Source organism: Epinephelus fuscoguttatus, linkage group LG10 (assembly GCF_011397635.1).
Source record: "Epinephelus fuscoguttatus linkage group LG10, E.fuscoguttatus.final_Chr_v1".
NCBI lineage: Eukaryota > Metazoa > Chordata > Actinopteri > Perciformes > Serranidae > Epinephelus > Epinephelus fuscoguttatus.
The window spans coordinates 36848892-36866308 of record NC_064761.1 but is presented as its reverse complement, the minus strand read 5'-3'; the positions used below and the strand labels follow the sequence as shown (position 1 = coordinate 36866308).

The 17417-nt window shown below is 38.7% G+C and overlaps 1 protein-coding gene across 20 annotated transcripts in view; it reads right to left on the bottom strand.

Moving 5' to 3' along the window:
• Positions 1–17417, bottom strand: part of kif1aa (kinesin family member 1Aa) — an 83163-nt gene that overhangs the window by 46808 nt on the left and 18938 nt on the right. For 11 of the 20 annotated variants that reach the window (XM_049586986.1, XM_049586987.1, XM_049586988.1 and 8 more), the window contains exons 3-15: positions 14785–14858; positions 14500–14682; positions 14340–14405; positions 14039–14217; positions 11305–11416; positions 10966–11043; positions 9636–9701; positions 9530–9547; positions 9356–9434; positions 9193–9271; positions 8755–8897; positions 6295–6333; positions 835–1037 (exon numbers count right to left, since the gene is read on the bottom strand). In XM_049586986.1, the coding sequence (XP_049442943.1) occupies positions 835–1037; positions 6295–6333; positions 8755–8897; positions 9193–9271; positions 9356–9434; positions 9530–9547; positions 9636–9701; positions 10966–11043; positions 11305–11416; positions 14039–14217; positions 14340–14405; positions 14500–14682; positions 14785–14858 (1319 nt within the window). The remainder of the gene's footprint in view (positions 1–834; positions 1038–6294; positions 6334–8754; positions 8898–9192; positions 9272–9355; positions 9435–9529; positions 9548–9635; positions 9702–10965; positions 11044–11304; positions 11417–14038; positions 14218–14339; positions 14406–14499; positions 14683–14784; positions 14859–17417) is intronic. The other 9 variants (XM_049587001.1, XM_049587002.1, XM_049586996.1 and 6 more) reach the window with 2 other exon arrangements.

Here is a 17417-nt window from a genome sequence, read left to right as displayed (position 1 = left end):
GCGTCATTAACAGGCGGCTCGCTCAGTGTGTGATGTACACATGTAGATAAAATATAGGCCTATATTAATGAAGGTTCATTAGTACGGTTTTGTATTTCTTGATCTTGAACCAAAATATATCATTTAATAATTAGATTAATATCATAAACATGCAGGCGACTAGTCGACTAATGGCCCTAAATGACGACTATTGGTCGACTAGGAAAATTCTTAGTCGGGGCAGCCCTAGTTGTGACTTTCGTAAGGCGACGGCACTGATTCATTACCAGTTCTTTGCTTTTCTTTTGAAAATGGCAATATGCATTTAACGTAAGTATTGTAATGTAAATATGATACAACCACATCAATGTCTCCCACTGCCTTTTAACTGTGGTGTGGGAATTTAAGGCTGGACCTTTTTAATGATGCACTCCTGCACACTCACTAGACTGTTCCATTGTTTGTTCTCCCAATGCAAAGGAGAAGTCTTGTTGAGCCTCTGTGGGACTCAACTTAAAAGGACCTGTTCTACCATGGAAGCATCCTTGACCTCGAGAAGCAGATATTGTTTTAGAATGACCTTTGTTGCTGATCATTTCTCATCTCTCTCCCCTTATGTCATCGCTCTATTATCGATTCTCTTCTGCAGGAATAAAATGCTCCGAAACAGTCAAAGATTTATGACTTCAGTAGGAAGACATGGGCCAGTCAGGGGAAGTTAGGCAATAGTGATAAACAGAATAATAAATTGTTTGTTGAGAATATCCAGTATGAACGTGCAGTACATTTTCACTGAAAGTGAAAGCAGAGTGTGTGTTTACAGATGAACTGTGCAGTTTATTATCCAGTGTTCACCTTCAGCCTCTCGATGGCCTCTTCGCTGCCCGGGCTGAACATGATGCGGTCATGAAGACTGGCGATGGATCCAGCACGGCTGGACAAGGCTGAGAGAGACGGAGAGGGACTCATCCCCGTCATGGCATTGGTCACTGTGGAGAGATCATCTCTTTGATTCACAGCTTGGCCTTTATTGTTATTGTTCTTGTAATCGGATAGGTCTGTCGGCGTGGGAGGGGGCGCAGGGCGTGTACAGGATGTGGGGTTGGGGGAAATCGATAACAGGGAATAAAGAAATGGAGAAATGCAGACAGATGAGGAAGAGAAGAAAAGGGAGAATAGAAAAGAAGAAGAAGAAAGAAGTGGCTTGAAACAAATCTAACTCACAGAGAGAAATTTGAACTAGTACACAAGCGAGGGCAGCAGCAGCAGGAAGCCACGCGCAGAGAGGACCAACTTAAGGGGTGCAACAAGGAGGCCATCCAGCCATGACTAAAGAAAATGCAGCTAAAAACTTCAAGCAGAGCGTCATATGCAGGAACATTCAGAAATATAAAAATGCCATATATTTATATTGTTCATCTGCCATTCTGTTGTTTACTCCCAATCAGGCAAAAAACAACATGAGTCATCATGTATGGAAAATAAAATACATCAGCAGGCAGCCCTTTGTTCAGAGACATAATGACTCATTTGTAATGGGGTCATATTTCCTGCAGAGAACATCGGGAAGCCAGAACCCTCAATTAAGATTATTATCTAAAAGCAGCAAGATGCATCTAATGCTCGGTGCGCTTCTCTAAAATTAGAAATGTCAAACAAAATCACTGGAAGTAGAAGTCCATTTCTCTGGCAGACAATCAAACACAAGTTTGTTTGAATAATCTTGAAACTTTGGACATTCATTTCTGAATCAAAACCTGATGTAAGAGCCACTTAAGGACATATCTTTATTTGGTAAAGATGTCTGTATTGATATGACATATCATATAGGTTTAGGTATAGGTAAGTTTGCACAACATTTTTTTTATTTTGATAGTATAGTAGGTTATGTTTATATTTACTTTATGTGTGGTGCTGTAAGGCAGTTTAGTGCGCATGACAGGAAGGAAATTGTTGACAACATTGTGTATAAAGACGACATGAAGATGTTGGTTTGGATCATGATAAATATTTGACCATATTATGCAGTGTTTAAGTGTATAATGACGATATACAGAAATAGGACATTGAGTTGGTAGTGGACTGGATTAGATATAATTTTGAAAGAACTTGGCCTGTTTTTGGTTCTTTTTTGTATTCTCAATAAACCTTGTTCAACTTTTTCCCTGCCTTGTTTGAGTACTGTCACTAAAGAGACAGGAACACAAGTCAAAACCAAGACACCTCGCAGACCAACTGGCCTTGGAAGTGATTCTTTGCCTCAGGTTGTAATATATTCTATTCATTTATAATTATACGTATTTAAAGCCTAGATATTATTCTTACTATTAAATTGTTATATATACATATATATTAGGGGTGTGACAAAACACACATTTAAATTGAACTGTTTGGTACAAGGCTTTCAGTTCAGTACGATTCGTTGAACTATCCTATTACATTTGGAAAATAAAACACACAGCTTAATTTGTCATTAAAATAACATACTCAGTGCCACTGCCCTCAACAAGGCAGTCCACAGGACGAAACAGGCACCATGCTGCCTGCCTCTCCCAACCCAAAACTAAAATATTCTACTCCCATAGTAACGACTGTAATGTCATTACCAGACTGAAAATAGAAAATTCTCCAAGAACTTACAAGCCAGGCATTCAGTGCCACTTTTTCCAGTGTGAATTATTAGGACAATAGCGAGAGAGTGGTGGATAAAGAAACAACAGTACGCTGCATCCTTGAGTGTCTTTCGCTGGAACTAGATGAAAACAAGGAGTAACACACACACTACAACCTAACCAAGCGGCAATGTCTGGGGCTGAAAAATGAAGCCAATGCTTAACTGCTAACAGGGGGGTGAATTTTTCTAGAACTCATCTGTTTAGATTTTATTAAGGCTTAAAGTTATGCAAAATAAGGGCCAGGCTGCTTTGAGTGAAAGGTTGTCTGACGATCAGTAACATCCACCCCTTGCTCCTCCACAGCGCCAGCCTCTCGCCCAAATATGGTCCAAAAAAACAGGATGGCAACAGCCATGATGCTGCAATAAAGGCTTCAAAATGGGAGCCTACAAACCAATGGTTGACGTGATGGCAGCTACGTGCATTATCTTTACAGTCTGTGTTCCTAACTGATTCCAACAGAACCAAAGAAATCACCGTGGAGATTGCTAACATTACATTTATATAGCCGCGGATATGAGACCCGACTCTGCCGAGGAAAACGCAGGCTTTGTTAACATGCTTAATGTAATCAAGCCCCCAGACTGTGATTCCTGCTATGAACGAAAAAAACAAAAGGCCAAATTATGATGTTAGTTTTAAAACATAAAAAAGGACATTTCTTTAGCGTTTCAGAGACAGAATTGTTTCCTTTATTTGTTTTATGTGCTGTTAAGACGATGGGTCACTCAGGTAAAGCATTATTGTTCAACGTCAGGAAAGATCAGTCTTTATGATGTTAGTTTTAATAAATCAAATACGTTAAAAATCAAGGATATTTGTCTGGCATTTATACATTTTTTGCTATATCAGAAAATGCACCAGACCGTGACACCAAGGTGTCGTATCCAACTGAAAGCTGAATTTTGTGAATGGTTACACCCCTAATATACACATATTACTACATTATTATTATTATTATTATACACATATGGTGTATATGTGTTGTGAAATATTTATGAAATATATGCATATTAACTGTATCTGTTATATACATGTTACACATACTTACACTGGGTAATTATTCTTTTATCACTATACAATAACACAATGTCCTACATTATATATAGTATATTAATGTCTGTTATATTTACACTAAGTAATAATATACTACTGTATACTGTAGTATTTCCTTCTGTGCAATATTTTACCTCTTACTGTGCAATAATATTTCTGTATTTCTATATTTTTATGGTAAAAATACAATACTTGTATGACAATTATCCTCTGCAACTATCAATTATGGACACACAGTATTTGTATAAGTAAAAGGTGTGTATATAGATGTTGTATTATTTCATTTTTATGATATCTAATTTGTATTTTTGTCATATTTTATTCTTATTAAGCCCTCAATCCCTTTTTCCTTTTTTCTCTGCTTCTGACTCCTGAGCTGCTGTAAGGTGTGAATGTCCCCAGTGTGGGATTAATAAAGTCTCATCTTATCCTATTTCTATTGTTTTTAAAATAGCCTCCCAACCTTGTTTGACAGTTCCTACAAAATAAAGAATATCAACCCTGTAGCTGCTGCTATGGCAACACAGAGTAATAAATTGGGAAAGTGTATCACACCCATCCATCTGGACAGGCTGCTGCCCGCCAAGATGGATCACATAATATTGCCTTTGCGGTGCAGTTAATGAAGTCATGTATTATACAGAGACAGTAAAAATTTATGGCGTAGAATGAGATGACTACCTCAAAGATCCAATATTATGTAAGTGATTACACTCCCTCTGTGACTGAAGGCTGCAGCATCGTCTTATGTTTACTGTTATGGCTGCCAACAGGAGGCGGCAGAGTCAGACAGACCCTGCCAGGGGAATAGGAAGTTACAGTCTCTACATCAGGGAAATCATAGATATCTCATTACTGCCCATAATCTTCCGTGTTATTTTGCTCTGCTTTCTTGCTTCATGAAATTTTAAGCCATGTCCCACCCATGCCACAGCCACGAAGCCATACACAGATCTCTACAGCACCATGACATGGCACATTTAGCCCATAAGGAGCAGGAGATTAGAGCCAAAATGACAAAGCTTGTAAATCACCCTCACAACTGGACTGCATGCTGTTAATGCTGTATTAAAGGGATACTTCATCCCCCAAATGACCATTTGTTTATCAGTAACTTACTCCATGTTATGTTTCATTCCTGAAGAAAACGTTGTCTCACGTGCCTCCACAATGGACGAAGAATCCAAAAACTGAAATTCTTGATGAATTGAAGTCAGTGGGGTTAATGTTTAACAACAGCAAATGTCAGAACTTCCCAAACAGGCAGCCCTTTCTGACATAAAGTGAAAACTTATCAATGTTCTCTTCAAAGCCAGACTCCATTGACAGAAACAATAATTTTACCACACTGAACGCAGGAGCTGCTGGTCCACTGCTGCCTCCATCAGTTAGCTTGTTTGTTTCATTGTGTGACGTCAGTGAATACCAACCATGGATGTAAAATCGAACCGGATACAGTGTTGGAGGCGGGGTCCCATTCAATCCTATGAGATGTCGGTGATGATTCTCAGTCATCCAGGTCATGTAATCATAAGTGCTATATCGTAGGCAACTGGACTTGCTTGCGTTTCTTGTAGATGTTTCACCTCTCATCCAAGAGGCGTCTTCAGTTATAAATGACTGATACGGAGTTGCAAGGTTTACTCTGTGTGGGTGTGAACCCTTACAGTTGTTGGGGTCACATGTAGGCTTTCGAATTCCCGTACCAGTCGAAGGGCATTCTTCCCAAATTGATTGGGGGTGAAACGTCTTCAAGAAACGCCAGTCCAGTCCGGTTGCCAACGATATAGCACTTATGATTCCTATGAGAGTTGCTAAGTGTTGTATGACACCAAAAAAAAAACTTACTTAGCACTGCTTCTGCATCATTGGGCCAATACAGCAGGTGCACTCTGACTTCCGGTTTAGCACTCCACTAACTTGAATGAGGATAAAAAGATTTTATTGTGCAGCTCATGTAGACTTTCCAAATGTTACTGGACCAAGTAGATTAAACCCCCGGTAGTCAAGCAACTACTGATTTGCAATGTAAATCTATGGGTAAAAAGTCTTACTTACATTCAAAGCCCGGTGCACGACCTCAGGGACTGATCTGAACTAACTCTTTAAAACACCAAAGCCACAAAATCCACAAACAAACTAACTGATAAATGCAGCAGTGGTAGACCAGCAGCTCCTGTGTTCAGTGAGGTAAAATCACTGTTTTTGTCAGTGGAGTCTGGCCTTGAAGAGAGCATAGATAAGTTTCACTTTGGGTTCAGTTCCGTGTCAGACAGGGCTGTCTGCTTGGAAACTACTGAGCATACGACTGGATAAATGAGACTTGGATTATTATGAGTTTCCTTCACAAAGTCAGCGTAACACAGGGTGAGTAATTGGTATTCAAATGGTCATTTAAGCAGTGAAGTGTCCCTCTAACACTACCTACTTTTAACTCAGTGCAACTCGCGTAAAACATTCTGATCAGTTCTTTATGATATTGTGGTGCTGCAGAGAACACAACAAAAGCTACTATTTACTGTCACAATGAGCACCGGTGATGCTAAGCTGCCACAAGAGCAAAAGCAAGAGGCAGAAAACACACATTTCAAACCCTCTATGTCAGGGGCAGACGCTCGATATGCTGGGAGAAGAGAAAAGAGTGACAGAGAGAGAGAGAAAGAGACAGTGTGACACCTTTAGATAAAATGGATTCAAACATTCACTTATTTGCTGAAAAACATTTCATGAAGTTGAAGATGCATTTAAATGTAAACACATCTTCATTTTGTTTAAAGGTAGACCATAATTAACCCCTCTGTCCTTCAATGAAAAGCAGACAGTGTTCACTTCTTCCCACAATTTTAAACTCCACACTTCCAGTTTGTAACACTTTTTTTCTGTTAAATGCCAGTGTTAGCTAGCATGTCAAGCCTGAAACCCTGCCCACACTATTTCCAGTGCTGCCTGTTGTGTTTTGCACAACATGTGTGTAAACTACACTTCAGGCCTCACAGCAGTCTAAATCCGTATCCGTTCATCTCCATTCACGTCTTTCCCATTGATTTTCCTGCACTGGCTCTTGATTTGCTTCGTGTTCTACCTGAACACACTTCAGCAGCACAAGAAATGTTTGTGAGCACAGGAGAATTAAAGTGCAGTGCTTGTGAGGGGAGCTGTGTGGGCTGAGGTGAGACTGGCAAGTGTATCCTTGAGAAGAGTGTGCATGCTAACAAAAGGATCTGAAAGCATTTCAAATATGTGAAATTAAATTAGATGTACAGATAGCACTAAAGGGGCATCATCCTTATGTTCCCAGGGTCCTGTGTCTCTTGATGTAAATCTAACAACTTTTCAAGCAATTTAACTGTTGCCGACATTTTTACCATAGTTGGTGTGGACCTTTTTCTTGTCTCGACACTCCAATAAAGTCAAAAATGTTTTATATTATCAGAAGTTTTTAGTTTTGGCTCATGCAAATAACAAAGCTCAATGACTTGAACACTGTCAATAACTGAGAGGTGCACTCTTCACCAAGAAGCAGCAAACTGGGTAACCGCTAAACATGGAGGGGACTTGGGAGAGGTGCAAGACATGAAGTCTCACTTCTTTTGGAATGTGGGGAAAAAAGGAGAAATTGATGGAGTTGTTGAGTAAACACAAGTCAGTGTTTAATTCAGTGAGTGTCTGATCCACCAATCAGCATATATGTTAGTGAGAAAGCTCAATTTTTGAAACGGATCATTCCCACAGCCTTCTCCCACTAAAATAGCACAGCTAATCAACTGAGTCTGGTAGAGAGTTGAGGTGACAAATTCCAAAATATAAAGTTTGTATGCAAATACAGTTAATCTTTATGGATGAAACAACTGATGCAGAATTGACAAGAATACTGTCAATATATGACGCTTTTTATCTTGTGTTTTTAGAGTTAGGGGCCGTACACATCCCGCGTTTTTAGTACCCTCAAACTCATTGACTTTGATGTAGACGTGTGGCAGGTGCGCACATGTTCCCTGGCTGGCGCTATTTTTTTTTTTGTTGCGCCATGAGATAAACAGAGTGCAACTTTTGGAATGCAGCAGCGCACACCACATGTCACGTGATGAAGAATAACCAATCACAGCCAAGAGATATCTTTCCCCTCTTCTGTAGAGGTCAGTCTCTGATAAATATGGAAAAGTTGATCATTGTGATGCAGGGCTGCCAGAGCTTTACATCTGTCCCACGGACAATAGGCCTACACACTTATTAACAGCTCCTGGAAGAAGATCAGTTCTGCACTAAGGATTTGATGTAAATAGGCCATGATACGGTGCAGACACAATCTGCCACCGCGCTCTTGATAGCTTGCTCAAGGAATACACAAGAGCACCCAGCGCCTGACCTTGCATTTTCCAGGCAGTTGAAGACACAGCATGTGTGCGGCCCCTTATGTGTTTCTGCGGACACATAAGGAATTGTAAATATGTTGATATTTCTTAAGGGGAGTTTGGCATAATATTTTCCACCAGGAGCAGGATAGGAAATAATCTTAAAAGGAATGCAGTTGTAGTCTTGCAAATAGCAACTCTGCAGGATCCCCAGTCTTTGCAAAATCTAATCTAAAAATTCAGTTTTAAAATGTGAAATTGATACCATGTCAAAAGACATATGTCAGAGGACAAAAGACATATGTCAAAGTCTTCTAGTGTATGCTAGACATAACACTATAACAGAAGAGATATGAACTTTTGAAATACAGTTTGAATGGTTAAAATCTGTTCAACAACTGTGGAGATATTCATGTCTAAAATCAAGGAAATTGTCTTGCCCACAAATTGAGGGTGTCGATTTCAAGGAGTAAAACATCAGCAGGCTATAAACTGGGGTGAGTGATTTCAACATATTGACCCAGAGTTAACATGAAATGAACATTTGACCTGAGAAAAACACATTGCTGCGAACATAAAACCCTTTAAAAGGTCTTCTTAATAAGAAGATATTGAGCTGGGGAACAGAGGACCCTGGGAACATGGATACGCTCCCACTAATGGTCACATAAATCCAATAAATGATCCCTTACTCTCAATGATGTCACCCAGGCCCTGGGCGTAGAGGAGGTCTTTCAGACGAGACACCTCCTCCTTCAGCTCGCGCACTAGTCGATTGTTGGGATCCTCATTGATCACAGCGTTACAGCGAATCTGTTTGGCGCGGTCTGCGTACCTGTGGGTGTCAGGGAGAGATCACTGAGCATGTGACACAGCAGGTGAGCCGGGGGGAGACAAAAAGGCACATTCACAATCCCCCCTGACATCACACATCCTCGGGATTCTGCAGCCCGGCACCGAAGCTGTGGCTCATGAAGGGTGTTTGAAGTGTGAAGCTGATGCAAGCCACTGAGGAAAACATGTGTTACGCAACACTTGGGTCTCACTGGCATCAGTATCCCTCAAAGCCACATTCAGCAGCTGTGTGGGAGGAAGAGGAGGCAGCAGAAAATGTGTTGGCTGTTCCCTACCTGAGTGTGCTGAGGGTCTCATCGTAGTTGATGTCAGCTGGACTCAGGGCAGCGACCATCGCAGTACGAGAATTCCCCCCTGACATGATGAAGATGAACACTTAATTCTCAGTTTGGAGAGAACAAATGGATCAGCAAAAGCAAAGAAATCTTGTGTTCATACCTAAATTTTCTCTCAGCAGCCAGGTCAAAACTGAATCTCTGTAGGGGATGAAGCTTTCCACCTTTTTCTTCTTTTTATTCTGTGTATCGAATTCAAACAATTAAAATTCATTCATTAGCGTTTGGGTTGAGAAAAACAAAAAATACATATAAAATAATAAGTTAAATAGATTACCTTGTTTGACATAGAGTCCTAAAATGAAGAAGACAGTAAAATTAACATGTTTATCCTCTATACTTGTGACGTATTTTAATGTTTCATATGCTGATATATTACATACCACTTCAGCTAAAGCAGAGATGACTTTTCCCAGTGTAGTTAGAGATTTGTTGATATTTGCTCCTTCCTGTGACAAAGTGAGAGGCAGAAAGTATTTACAAATTAACACCCTAACTGACTGCTTTAATATTAGGGATGCACAGACTGTAAAAATTCTAGGTTGATATCCGGTATCAATGTTTCTTGTCATTGTTCATTTTGGAATACAAAAAAAGTGAGCACAATTTCAATCATACAATCTTCTGAAACATCTTTTTTCACAAAAGGCTTTATTATATGTACAACCATAATTCCCACTCTAATACCCATTTTATATTGCTGTGAAAACATCAACACAATTCTCCTTTAAACAGCTGGATTTATTCAAGTGTCACACAAAAACAAAATTTACAAGATTACATTTGAAGACATCATGGTAACGTTATAATTTACCTTCAACCAATCCTCATTTTTACTGATTAGAGCTTAAACGCATCGTAATATAACTTCTGTTAGCTGTTAGTTCAAAGTTTTGTCAGAGACTCTGTCAATATGTGTTTCCCCTTCCTAAACCTGAACCAAACACTTAGCCCTAACCAGTGGCGGTCCTAGCACATGAAGTGCCCTAGGCGAGCCTCCCCTACCCCTACCTAGCCTACCTTTGAATGAGCACAAATTCAATAATATGCATTTATGAAACAACCTTTAACATAACTGTCTTTCACATGAAAAACATATTTTTAAAAAATAAGCAAAAAAGCCTTTTTACTATATATGATACATCATAATTCCTAATATGTGTTCAAAGGTGTTCCTCAGGGTTCCATACTGGGGCCATTGTTGTTTTCTATATACATTCTCCCCCAGAATGCAGATAAAGTGTAACAGCTAACATTAACTAGTGTTTCTCCAGTTCATGTCAACACAGATTTGTTCTTCACTATGTAGGATTATCAGGGAAAAATATACTGTGTGTCCCCTGATGCCTGGATCGTGAATTTACTGCATTGTTTTGTCCCAAAGGCATCCTGGGATAGATCTCTGTTTGTCCAAAACACATTTTTTATTGTCCCCGGGGGCGACAGGGTACCGTTAGTCCTGAGCCCTGCTTTTAGGAGTGCACAAAATTGATGTGACACAACAGAAAATCCTCAGCCACTGTCATCAATAAATGTCATCTCATTTTCCAAAAGGCCGATGGCAGTCGAATATCCACCAATATGTTCTGCCAATAACTGGTGTGCCCCTATTTACTATGGATTTAGTCAGTGATTGCTTCCTATACAAGCAATGACATATGTTTTAAGATCTGTGTTTGAATTTCAAAAATGAATTTGAGTAAAACACGTCACCTTGAGCCTGGTTCCTTTAGCTCCGGTAGAATCTGCCCTCTCACTGCCAGCCAAATCCACCAAACTGACTTTGCTGACCTGCAACAGAACATCCAATAAATAAACTGCAGCACATTAGCTCACAAGAACAAACAAAAGCTGATGTCATTCATCTTTACTCCAGAGACGAGCCTCATTAAAAAAACATCTCACCAATGTTACCTTATCGTTACAGTACGACCTTCAAGCAGTAATTGATTTCCAATTAGATTTAAATCCGTGTCATCAGTCCGCTCGTAGATAAGCAGAGGCAGCAGCTCAATGTTAAATACATTCAGTCAGGATATGATAAAACTCTACCTTCTCCGAGGTGTTATCAGTCTCTGCATCGTGGCGTTTCTGAGTGAATATAATGTTAAAGACGGCATGTGAGCGGCTGCTTGTCTCATTCATGTTGGTGGCAGCCACAGTCCTGCAGACACAGTGAAGACATTTTATCAGTTTGTGAAGCAAGCTGTTTGTTTCCTCAACGTCTGTCCAACAAGGACGACATGTCTCTTACCACGAGAGCGCAAATTAGTAGTCCTGCTATTTCTATTGTAGGTCTGACAAACTCATGAAGCACAACTCAAAGTGCAAATAGATATAATGTAAATAATAAGCTGAACCTTAATTTTCATAATAAAGAGTGACAATGTCTTTAAACTCCTCCACTTAATCAGATGTATATTTGATGTCTGATTCAAACATATCTAACCTCCTGGTTATACGTAACATGTATTATTTTCAACTAGTTTACTATGCAGTAGATTCTCTGGCAAGAATCAAAACTGATACTGTTATTTCACGAGATCCTTGTACCCCAGGACGTACTTCTGCAGTTACCAGGGGGTAAATGGAAACACTACGGTGTAGCTCAACTATTTAAAAAAAAAAAAGTTAAGAATTTGATGATCCACTTATTGAGTCAGCTGTAACTTGAACACAACTGAATTTAAGGGTCTTTATTGGCATGAAGGTTTCAAGAAGCCTAAGAGAGTGCATGAAAAGTAGTTAGCAAGCTAGCAGGTAAGTCTAAACAGTTAGCTAAAAGTAATATGCTTAAAAGGTAGCTAAAACTGATAATGAACATAAACTTAAACTAGTTGGCTTACTAAAAGTAATGGCTGAAGCGTTTATGAAAAGTAAGCTAATGAATGTTACATTGAAATAGTTAGCTAAAAACTAGGGATGCACGATAATATCGGCCGTTATTGGCTTTAAAATGAACTATAATAATTGGCCAACATGCTTTTTCTTAATTTGCACACTGAATGAATATTACATATACTGAAAAGTGTTGTATTTCATGTCTCCATCTGCTGGTGGGTCATCATGATAAGAGTATATGTGTATGATATGATGTTAGTTCCACTACAGAAGAGACTTGATGATCACTAAATTAGGCGGGGGAAAAGTGGATATGTCGATATTGGTTATTAGCCAAATTAGTTGTTATCGGCATATTGGATATCGGCAAAAAAATCCAATATTGTGCATTCCTACTAAAAATAATGACTAAATGGTTCAAATAGTTGAACGTTTACCTTCTGCCACCAGTATTACCAGTGACATCTCGGCCAAACTAACCTTAAACGCTGACAGTTAACTTGTATGAGAAAAAACTGTGACAACATTGTAATCTAGAGACCATCGTGTGGTGGGGCCACTCCAGCTGCAATACGGTGATCAGTGACTTTAAACAAATGTGGGCCAGGGGCGTAAAGTGGAGGGGCAATGATCCCTTCCCTACTTCCCCTTCTTCTGGCACCTTTGCTCGGACTACACCCATCTTCAAAGTAGACCTTCATTTTGATCTCAACTAAGCATCTCTGGTGACTGAGTCTTGCACATGAAGTTATCGCAATGACAAAATCTGTCCAATGACACAAATGGACAGATAAACATCCACTAAAAACAGCTTCTCTGGTAATTCCCGCGACAAAATGTGCCACTAGCAAGCCAGCCATTAGGACAACATTTTCCAAAGTGGGCCCAAGAGTGTATGGCTGTCAACTCTGTTTCCAAGTTATACCCAATTTATGCAATTCCAAGACTGTTCAGGGACCCCAGTACGTAGAAATATTTAAATACACCATTTTGAAAACAGCCAATGTTAATAATTCCCTTGCCAAAATTTAGTATAACTCTTGAGCGTTATTCGGCCCCCTGTCCAACAAGATAGCACAGTATGGTTGGTACCAATGGATGAGCTTAGATGTTGTTTGATATGATACCAGTGTCTTCACTGATGCTTTAAAAGCTTTGAAAAAAACGTTACCATAAAAATTGTTAAATAATATCCAGTTCATAACAAATTCAAATACACACTCTGGTGGGTGGTGTTGATGAAGGGGCACTTGAGAACAGCTGATAGATGGGTGTCTTTAGGGGCTGTTCAGATGTAGCGTCTTTTGCGCGCACAAATCCATAAGTTTCAATGTGGACGCGTCAAGCGCGCTCACAATCAAAAGCGACGCCGTAGCGGTGCATGTTCGGTGCGACGCACCTGTTTTGTTGTGCGCGTCTGCGGCGCACAGAGATGGAAAAATCTCAACTTTTTCGAATGCAGCAAGCGCACTGCATGTCATGTGATAAGAATTAACCAATCAGCTCCACGGACCTGCTTCTTCCTTTCCGTCCACCGGACTTCACAACATCCGGTGGTGTGAAAGGCAGCAAGCAATGGAGGAGCGACTGATCATTCTTGTCCAGGGATACCCAGAGTTATATGACCTGTCTTCGTCGTACTACTTTGACTCCAACAGAAGGAACAATCCCTGGAGAATTATCAGCTCGGAGCTTGGGATAACTGGTGAGCATGATGATACGCTATTTCTGTGTCACTTTTTACTCCCCCTGTGAGTGACAGGCGGTTTTGGTTGCTTAGTGACGGCAGGCGCGACAGTAGCGCAACCTCCGAAGCGCCTTGGATAAAAAGATGGAAACGCCATAGCTGACGTTTTCCATGCGCTTTTAGACGCTACATCTGAACGGGGCCTTAAAACTCTACAGCAAAAGGTTCAAGTACTGAAAGAATGAACAGTTCCATCACCTGGCCTTGTTGCCAGAGTCCATCAGGTCCTGGATGTCGTTGTAGGAGGTGACAGCCAGCTTTGACAGGTCCTCCACATAAGGTCCCATCAGAGGATGCTCTCGAACTCGCAGGTTCCCTTTATTTTTGGGATTCAGTAAGTCACGCACACGTTCACAGTAGATTTCCATGTAGCTCACCTGTTCAGAATCATAACATTGGCTTTAACATTCATATCAGCTGATTTCAATACATGCTACCTCATGAATAAATGTAATAAACTAAACAGGAGGAGCCGATGACAGAGGCATCAGATGCTCACCTCCACAGAATAAGACATGCTGTTGTCTGCATTGTCGTTGATTTTAGTGAAAAGATCTTCACACAGCTGAAAGGAGAAAACATTATTTTCATAACTGTGAACTGACTCATCTTTTCTTTGATTAATTATTACCAGCGCTGTAACCATAATGCATGTGTACCAGGGGAATGATTCCTTGTTGGTCCTTGACGTCCTGCTTCCCCATCATGGTGTAGGACTTGCCAGCACCTGTCTGACCATAAGCGAAGATGCAAACGTTGTATCCCTCGAAGGCATGTAGCAACATTTCCTCTCCGATGTCTTTGTACACTCTCATCTGAGAGGCATAATTGATGTCCTCGGGCTGCGAACAGAGATCAGTAATCAGCCACACTGAGTGATCCCAAGTGATGCAGATGTGTGTGTATCTTTGTTGGGGTGTCTGTGGGGGTGCAGAAAGAGTTACCGTGGTGTGGGACCAGTAGGAGTAATCAAAGTTGAAGCTCTTGTTGTCTTTGGCCTGCTTGGGGTTGATGATGGCTGAAAGACAGGACAAGGAACACGGGTGAGAGGGAGGGTAAGAGCCGCCCACATGAAACTGTATCTGAGCTGTGTTGATGTCATGTTGTGCTAAAAGAACTGGGAAGGCCTCAGTCGCCTCCTCCTTAATGTTTGGGCCTCTGCACTGCAGCAGAGTGTAAGACTGCAGATGTACTGGAACAAGAGTTGTGTTTTTTAATGAAGAATTTAAAAAATGACTAATGTCAATAAATGAAAATGAAAAATACTGAATAAATAATTATTATAATAATAATGCTAAGAATATAATTAACCTACAGACATAGAAACAAATAAATGCAGTTGCACAAAATGTAGAAATAAATCTGTGATATGTATTTATTCTTTTATTTTATGACTGTATTTATGCATTTATTTCTGTATCTATTCCAGCATTTATGTACTCTTTTTAAACATTTTTTTAATCTTTATTTATTTATGTATATAATATTTATTTATTTATACACTTATGTGTTCCTGTATTTATTTAAACACTTATTTATTTCTGTATTTATTCAAACATTTTTTATTTGTTCCTGCATTATTTATACATTTATTTACTTAGTTAGTTATTTCTATATTTATTTATACATTTATATATTTATTTCTGAATTTATTTGTACATTTTTTATTTGTTCCTGTATTATTTATACATTTCTTTATTTCTGTATTTATTTATACACTTATTTATTAATTTTTGTATTTATTTATTTATTCCTGTATTTATTTATTCATTTATTTACTTAGTTATTTCTGTATTTATTTATTTATACATTTATTTACTTAGTTATTTCTGTATTGTTAATACAGTTCTATTTTTATTTTCACCTTTATTTAGTCTTGTATTTATTAATAAATGTACTTATCTATTTCTGTATTTATTCATACATTTATATATTTCTTTCTGAATTTATTTGTAGTGTATTTGTTTTTATTTATTCCTATATTATTTATACATTTATTTATTTATTTATGTATTCATTTACACATTTTGTTATTTGTTACTGCATTATTTATACATTTATTTATTAAATTTTGTATTAATTTATTTATTCCTGTATTTATTTATACATTTATTTAGTTAGTTATTTCTGTATGTATACATTTATTTACTTAATTATTTCTGTATTTGTTTATACATTCTTATATTTATTTTCGCCTTTATTTAGTCTTGTATTTATCAGTGTGTGTATTTATTTATTTCTGTATTTATTTACACATTTATTTATTTATTGATACTTAAGTCATGTTTTGTCCTCCATCATTTTTTGAAAGATTAACACAGAATGCTAACAAAACATTTCCCATCCTGAGCACTGTACCATTGACTAAAACACATACATCATTTTACATCAACTGCTTATTTGTGTTGTAAAAAATTCAAAGCAGCCATTTAAGCTTAATCACAGTGTCTTTGCCCACATTAATGAAACTGCCTTCAAAAGTTGAAGAAATAAAAAATACAATCTGTGAACGTATGTGAGCATCTGACAGAGTATGAAATATCATGCATTAAAAACAACATTAAAAATCCTCCGTATAGCCGTGCTGGTCCCTGTCACATTAATCACACACCAAAACACAAAATTGTTGGATGAAAAAATAACTGTTTGTTCCTACATGCTACTTTTAAATGTACAGTTTGACCTGATGGTGGTGCCTTATTACTGCTTTATCTATCTACCAGTGGCCATTTTAGGACAGCTCAGACTCAGCTCGTCAGGCTCAGCTCATCTTTCAACAGTGTTAAACAACCATCAGTGCTGAGCTACACTTCCTCAGGCTCAGCTGTGAGGAAAAATACCAGCTTAGTGAGTCTTATAACATTAATTTAGACGACCGGACAAGCCCTGATATAATTTGAGGTCTCTGTGTATCCAACTGTACCGTGAGTCACAGGTGTCTGTTTAGAACAAATAAATACACTGTAATGTCTTCAAATGTGGCCTCCTTATTGATTTATGGTGGTCAGTGCTTTTTTTTTTTTCGAATCAAAGAGAATCCCAGTCTAACTATAAATTTCTGGTCTGGTATGAGTCACATCTCGAAGACAATGACGACTCAAGCGAAGGTAAATTATGATGATCATGCCTGATCAAATCACTTCCTACGGATACAGTATCTGACCATTAGATATGTCTGCTCCGTGACCCTTCACAAATAAAATTTACGTACTCATTCAGTTTCTGATGATGACACACGTCTATTTCTGGTTCCCTTCATCTGTTAGTTATGTTATTATGTTCAGGCTTTTGTTTGCAGTTAAAGCTGTATATGTACAGTATAAGCATCTATAAAGGTTATACAATCTCATGAACCAGACAAAACAATGCCTGAAAGAAAACACATCTTCGAAATGTACTAATGTTTTATATTAAAAAAAAAAAAAATTAAAAAAAAAATGTAGCAATAATTTAAAATGCTTTCATACACAGATACTGCCTGTGTGATGGGATGCTGCGGCTGACTGTGTGTTCATTCTCATGATTTTGGGAGACATTTTACAATTACAATTAGGGATGGGACCATATACGATTTTAC